The 7,662-nt window shown below is 44.0% G+C and overlaps 1 protein-coding gene across 1 annotated transcript in view; it reads right to left on the bottom strand.

Moving 5' to 3' along the window:
* Window positions 1–7,662, bottom strand: part of ATP8A2 (ATPase phospholipid transporting 8A2) — a 541,321-nt gene that overhangs the window by 513,498 nt on the left and 20,161 nt on the right. The window contains exon 2 of the mRNA XM_019530163.1: window positions 6,014–6,158. Coding sequence (XP_019385708.1) covers window positions 6,014–6,158 — 145 coding nt within the window. The remainder of the gene's footprint in view (window positions 1–6,013; window positions 6,159–7,662) is intronic.

The following is a 7,662-nucleotide window of genomic DNA, read 5'->3' as shown; positions in this document are numbered from 1 at the left end:
ATTTTCAGATTTAAAAAAATGTAACTGCAAATTCACATTTTTCTATGATTAAAGTGAAACACATTATATATATGTGCATGTGTGCGCGCATAAGGCATTTCATTTTAGTCACAAAAATATGGATTTGGGGTTACTTTTTTTAATCCAAAAATTGGGGGGGTTTTTTAAATCATGAAAAAACCCCCAGGATCCCTAGTAATGAGAGTACTTACTGTATGGACAGGTGCTTCTCTAAATAAAGAGATCAGGCTGCTTTTAGCCAAGGAGCTCAATACTTTAAACCACTACATAAGAATGAAGTAGCTTACTGGAGCACTGATAAAAAAAACCAAACAACCATCCGAGCTACTGTATCTTTTTTCCATTAATAACAACATAAATTACTTAGCGGTTTTTGTCCCATAGGACTTGTGGGGGTAGGGCAGATGGTATCAGGATGCATTAGCTTTAGCTGAGGAGATAGTGGAGCCTCAGCACTCCAGAGAGTCATCAGCAGGGATATTGGTTTTTAAAAAAATCCCCAATTTTTGGTTAAAAAAAGAGCCCCAAATCCACATATTACCATGATTAAAATGAAACACTGCTCTGTGTGTGTGGGGGGGGGGGGTGGAATTTCATTTAAATCACAGGAAAATGTAGATTTGGGTTTACTTTTTCTTAACTGAATATTGGGGATTTTTTTTTAAATCTGAGAAAACCAGGGTCCCTGGGTCATCAGCATGCATGAGTCATATGGGCACAACACAGCTCCAATGGACACACCTGGCTACCTTTGGAGAGAGACCCTTGTGCCAGTCTCCTGCATTGCGCTAAATGTCACCCATGAGAGCACAATCATTTCACCCATCAACAAAATGAAGCCATTTCTGGAGTGAAATGGTTTCACGCATTTACTAAAAATAATACACAAGCAAGAAACCTTGAAGAGATATCCCTTCCCCAAGACGTAGCTATATCTGCATCCCACTTTAACATAAATTAACATATTCTGCATAGTTTTTGTAATGTATTATTAATTTATTCCAGGTGCTATAACTCAAGACTCAAATACTCAAGCTCCCTTAAAAAGAAAACTAGCGCTGTAACATTTCAGAATGCAAAGCATATATTTTGAAAAGCACTGTGTTCTTTAGTTTTTTCCCCCCACCCTTTACAGTGTGAAAACAATATAGTTGGCCTCCATTTCAAACAAATAACTAGGTAAATTGGTTTTGAGCTTCCAGAAAAGACTAAGCTCAAACTAGATAAGCATAGGACAGTTTACTGAACTGCAGGGCAATGCAACATTTCACTTCAAAGAGACATGTTGATGCAATGCCTATAGAATAGTGTTCATATTGACTTTTAAATTACATTTTCAGCTACAAATCTAGAGCACTCTGTTAGACTGGCACTGCTACAACAACACAGAAAAAAAAATACCAACTATATATTCTTACACATTTTCAGTATGTGAACCACATTTTAAGACATTATCTCTTTGATCAACTTCCCACCACTCAAAAACCTAAACCACATTTTCCCAATAGCAAGTACCAGAAGCAACTGTAACAACTGGTTTATATAGGGTAAAAAATAGGTAATTATTTAATATAGGTTTTATTGCTTTCAGCAGAAGTTGGCAGCTGGAAAGGAGTCGACACCCTATCACCAATCTGGTCTGTATCCATCAGATGAGAATCCTCTTTAAGGCTGTAGATACATTATTGTAAGATGGCCTTACGGTCAAAGCATTAGTTCTTGTAGATCTCCAGCTATACTACAATTTTCCTTTGGAAAAATAATTTAAATTCAGTACCTCAATAAAAATCAAAATAGTATTTATTTTTCCTCACAGGGCTGCTTGACACTTAAATCACTGTATAGCACTTGATTTATTTAAGACAAATCTAAAGACTTCTAGTCCATTATCTTTTCTAGGATGATGATTTACCTTCTGACTTTGGGAAGACAACAATTAATCTCAGCTTATAAACATAGCTCTCCTCTTCTTGCATGCCAAAGAAGTCCCACAAGAATCATACTCTAAAGGCTAAAATTCAGCTCTAAGTGTTGTCAGTGGGAGATTGTGTGTGGGCAGCATGAGTAAAACATTGGATTCAAGATACCTCACGTGCTTCTGAGAGCAAAATACTGCCTTTATTGATTGCTGCTTTCTTTATAAAACTCCACATAGAGGCTCAACCTGCAATCCAGATAAAGGCAGATTTGTGGGGCTTCATCAAGACTGCAAGATCAGGCCAATAGTTTTTTAAATATTAACCTAAGCACAGAGAACACTGGTTGCAACAGCAGTTGTAATCCATGGGCTATTTTGCTGAAATCATAATTATTTCAACCGTTAGGGATAGTTTTAAATATGGAAATTATTTTAACACAGTTTGGCTCTCCAGGCCAAGACACTGAGAGAACATAGTTATTTTTGAAAGATCAACACCCACACTAGACAGATGATGGATTTAATTCCTGAAGAATGGCTAGGATGCACAACACATGCTTGGAAACCATGCAGCATAGAGTTGAGCCAGATCCTTGGCAAATAGAAGTTGGTACTGTATAGCCAATGGAGGTAATCATAAAACTAACACCAAGGATAATAGTATTGCAATCACTTACACCAAAATCAATATTTGACCCTGGATTTTCTTGGCGGGGGGGGGGAGAGAAGGGAGGAACAGTCTTTTATGTGACCTTCCCAAAATGTTACAAAATAAGCATTTTCTTATTCTATTATATCACACCACCATCTCAAAAGGGATTGAAACGGTTTAAAAACAGTATATGTCATCACTCATCATGTCTTTGTATCAACATTTTGAGGCAGGAAGCAAAGGGCTGTGCATGTATGCATGCGTTAAAAGGAATGTAGGAATGGAAGAAACCTTTTACACCCCTGAATCTAGTCCACTGTGATTGCAGGCAGCCATGTCATGCCATCCCTTGCTTGGATCAAGCTCCATTTTAAAAGTAGTTAGTTTTTATCCCCACTACCTCTCTGGGAGCTCCTTTTGCAAAAAAGATCAATGAACTGTAGAATCATTCTTGTGATCAGTTTGTTCCAAAAATGACCAACTTTGGAAAACAGGCACAGAATCATGTTGAAATGGGGAAGGCTAAATGCTGTGCTGTCCTTTTCAAATGGTTCAACAGTAGAAGATAGAAGACATCTTTTTCCTAGCCTGAAGTAAACTTTAGCAAGACCAAGATAAAATGCTGACCTGAGACAAGCAGACAATGCTCTGCACCACCAGAGAAGAGCTAGGCCCTACCCCCTTACATACTTACCAGCATCTGGTAGAAGGTACTGAGGACAATAAATGCTACTTTTCTTCATCAATATGGAGGGCCATTTATTTGTTGCTTCCTATCCCTTAAGTCATTATTTTGCCTACACAGAACATGATTGGCAGAAAATGTCAGAAAAACAAAATCAGAATTTAGTATTATAGCTTGCAATCAGATCAAGAAATAAGGCTTTGATCATTTCTTATTTAGTTATCTGGTTGGATCAAGGAATTGTTACCTAATTTTTGCAAGTAGTACTGGTAATTGCACATCACTGAAAACTGCATCATCTACAAAACAGTAACTCAGCATGATTTCTTATTATATTCATTTGTTCTCACTTCACAGAACATAGTGCTACCTCTTCCTTGAAACCTCTCATTTCTAGGTATGTCTTGGGAGCATCTCAAGGCTTTTTCCTATTAAAATATTTAAATTAATCATTAAAAATGCAAAGTGGCTTTGGTTTTTAGCATTGTAAAACTAATCTCTCTCCTACAGTCCTCACATTACTGCTTTCTGCCATGCTGTTCCTCACACTTGGGGATAAACCTATACATAGGGTATGGGCAGACAAAACAGTTATACTAAGTTGAAGGTGGAGGATGTTTACATTGCATGAGCCTATCCACAGTTACTGTCTTGTGCATCTGCTGTATCCCACAATTACATGGAAGTTAAACTAGGTCATTTTAGCTTCCACTTTACTACAAGAGAGTGAACATACAAGGTAGTTACAGAGGATCACCTAATGCATAGTAAGACTTCAATCCTTCTCTAACTTTGTACAATGTGTTCATCTGTTCATACCCATAATGATCTACAAAGCTACCTCCTTATCCTCCTTTAAATTCTCCGTGAGAACACTGAGGCCACTACTTTCTATGTTGACTGACATCTTCACGGTCTCCATGTACTCCCAACCTGTCTGTATCTACCTGATGTCTCTTGGCTTGCACGCAGACATAATAGAGCAACCGTCTTTTTGTTACTTATACAGTTCTTAGTGGAATGGTGTTCTGGTCAGTAAGTAAAGCTCCTAAGTGTAGCATTCATTCATATGTTACACCTTGAGAAACTACTTGGATTAGCCAACTTCGAGAAAGCCAGTAGGGCTGGAGGGCAATACGAATCTTTAGTCCTGCACAGAGACATCCCAACTGCACCTAGACACTAGTCCTTCGGGTGGTGTAGCAGGCTAACTGCTCCCTAAATAAGTTTATTGAAAACTGCATCCCATTCTTGACTTTCATTGTGCTCCTGTACCACAATCTAACCCACGAGGTGTAACTTGACTTATATTTATACTTTCTCCATTTTCCTTTTTCACTGGGCTGAGGAAGCTTCAAAAAAACTACTCAAGAGGCAGGAGGGTATGAGCCTAAACCTTGTGGTTTTGTACAGGAGGTATCAAACAGTGGTTAAACAAACACCACTAACCTAAGGGTAAGAACCTGAAACATGCTTCCTCCAGATTTACAGTAGGAAGGGACACAGCTTGAGCCATCTGAGATTCAGGCCGTCACAACAACAGGGTTTTAAAGTCAGCCAACATAAGATAAACACCTACCATGTAACCATCACAACAGCACTGCAACCTTTCCTTGGTGGGATGTTACTCCTCTGATCCGAGTGTCCTTAGATCTGTAACTGTAATGGGACTGGTCTGAAGCAAATAAAGAGATGAGATACAAACAGAATTGCTCTCCAAAAGTCCCTCTCATACTACTGCATCTAAACAATTCAATTGTTTCAACATCCACATCCTGTCTCTGAAACAACAAGAATAGGTGTGCACCAACTTTCCAACTGCGTTAGCATCGTTATTAGGAACTGAAATGTAACGACTTCAAAACCCCCAACAGATTCTCCTACGTATGAAATTCAAGACCATGTACAGCAACAGAATCTGCTTCCTGACATCTGAACAACTGCACTCAACCTCCAACCCGTGTCTCTCACTGTTCGGTTTAAAATTGGAGCACGTAATCTCGATAAAGTCCTGTCACGCTCTGAGGTCCTCTCTCGGCCAACAAACAAGCACCCAGCCGCAAAGCAGGCGTGAAAACAGAGAAAGAAAAGTTAGAGACAATCTGGAGTACTGCAAACCTCACATGCAAATTCATCAAAAGCTGAGAGGAAAAGCAGCCACTAAAAATAACCCAAAAGAACGGTTTCCAAGCCAAAGACGAACCGGCTCGACTTTACGCCGCCAGAATAGGATGTGCAATGGCACAGCCACGAACACGGCTGAACCACAGCCCTGCCTAGTCGCAACATGGCCACTTTTCTTTAAAAAAAAACCCAAAAACACTCGGTGCTGGTGCTACACGTGCTCTGCACTGAAATCCCTCACTCTTTACACTGACAGCTCCTGTCCGACCAACTCTGCTTGTGGGCCACAGCATCCGGACGGTGCCAGCCTACAGACAAAAAGCTCCCCAACATGCCAACAGAAAGCACCCCGCTCTTGCCACCGCCTCCCCAGAACCAGCCCCTGCATCTTCCACCTCCCCCCTGTGCCTTTTCCCGCTGGAGGGCATCGGGACGCAAATCCTGCCCGTGCCCCAGGTCATAAAACGGCTGAGGCGGTCTCCTGCTGTCCCACGCAGGACGGCCCGGCCCCCCGCCCGCGCCAGCCCGGCACGACCCCTGTGAGCAACCCCGGGGGCCGGGAGGAAGCGGGAGCGCGAGCAGCCCCGGCCCGGCGCGACGCGGCCGCACTCACCTCACGCGGTTGTCGTGGAACTTGCTGGGCTGCGGCTGGTTCAGGTGAATGGTGCGGGCGGCCGCCTCGTCCAGGTCCGCCGAGGACGCGGCTCCGGACATCTCATCGTCCGCCTTGCAGTAGCCCGGCGGGGAGCACACGGGTCCTGCGGGGACAGCAGCACGCGCGGCTCAGACACGGACGCAGGACCTGCGCGCCCGCCGCCACAAAAGCAGGAGGCGGCCCCGCCCCACCCCCGGGCGATGCGGAGGGAGGATGGAGGAGCTCGTCTCGGCCCTGGCAACGGGGGTGGGTCCGCGGCTGGGAGCGACTTCGCCGCCAGGAGGCTCCGCCACGGCCCAGCGCCGCCTGCCGCCCGCAGGGAGACGCGGCGGGTCCCTCCCTGCCTCCGCCGCGCCCAGCCGGCCGGGCCTGCGCACCCCGGCACCGCTCGGAGCCTCCGCCGTCTGCCCCAGCCTCCCCGAGGGCGGGGTGCGGGGGCCGCTTGGCTCCCAGCAGAAGGGAAAGCGCTCCCCCCCCCCCCAAAAAAAAAAACAAACCCACCGGGGTGGCAGAGCAGGTCAGGGTGACTGGAGCTCTGCTCGCCCACCGGCCACTTCAGCAGGGGGAGCCGGCCAGAGAAAGGGCCGGCTGGGAGCACCCAGAGCCTCATCCCAAGCTGGCTCCACTCAAGAAGCAGAGCTCCACTGACTGCATGTACTGAAGTCAGCACACACACACAGGTCTGTAAAACCAAACTATTTACAGTGTACAACATTGTACCTAAAAGGCCCAAAAAAGTTTTGGGAGGGATGGCATTGCCACCTACCCCTTTCCTCCCTCTCCCCCAGCTCCTCACAAATCAGCACTGGAAAGAGTAAATATTTCAAGACTGGGAAAAACCAAGCTGTTCAAGATGAACGCAGCTTGCGTCTGCATTTACCCTGCTCTGCCACCAGCTCTGGCAGCAGAACTGCTGCACTGCCAGGGTATATGGACACTCGGGCACTTCTGGCAGCACCACCAAGGAGCTCGGTCCACCCCAAGAAGGCATCAGCTGTTGAACTGATCACGGCAACTGTCTGAAGTCCTGAGGGCCCGCACACCCGGATACGTGCATTTGCAAAGCATTGTCAGCAGAATTCTGGAGTCTGGAGAAGTTTGCAGCGTGGACTAGTCACAAGGCTGAGCTCGAACCCCAGTTTGGAAATAAAATGAGTGAGCAACTTATGCACTCAGCTTTAATCACCAACATCCTTACCTTAAGATTATGTCATCATTTGACATTTGGAAGGGTGGGAATTACCTTTCCTAGAACTGTAATACCTTAATGGAATTTTAAAACACAAATGTTTTCTTCAGAGTATACTGTTATTTTCCTTTTATTTTGTAAAGCTTTGAGTAGTAAAGGACAAAACCAACAATCCAAATGGCAAGAAGTAAATTTGTTCTGCCAAGCCTCAAATGACATTTACACTATGCCTATGATGCATTACCCACATAACTGTGTACATCTTTATCTTGAAGATTGGCAATACATTTTAGTTTTGCTTTGCTATTTAGGCACAGAAACATTCTGGAGTAGTAAATTTCCTGAAAATATTTACAGTTTATTTTGCTGTTTATTGTTTTATGAAATATTACATAATATATACATTTTGAACCAGAGT

This window comes from Crocodylus porosus, unplaced genomic scaffold (genome assembly GCF_001723895.1).
Source record: "Crocodylus porosus isolate Cpor-Errol unplaced genomic scaffold, CroPor_comp1, whole genome shotgun sequence".
Classification (NCBI taxonomy): domain Eukaryota; kingdom Metazoa; phylum Chordata; order Crocodylia; family Crocodylidae; genus Crocodylus; species Crocodylus porosus.
Note: the sequence above shows the minus strand (reverse complement) of the source record. Positions and strands in the feature narration are given on the sequence as shown.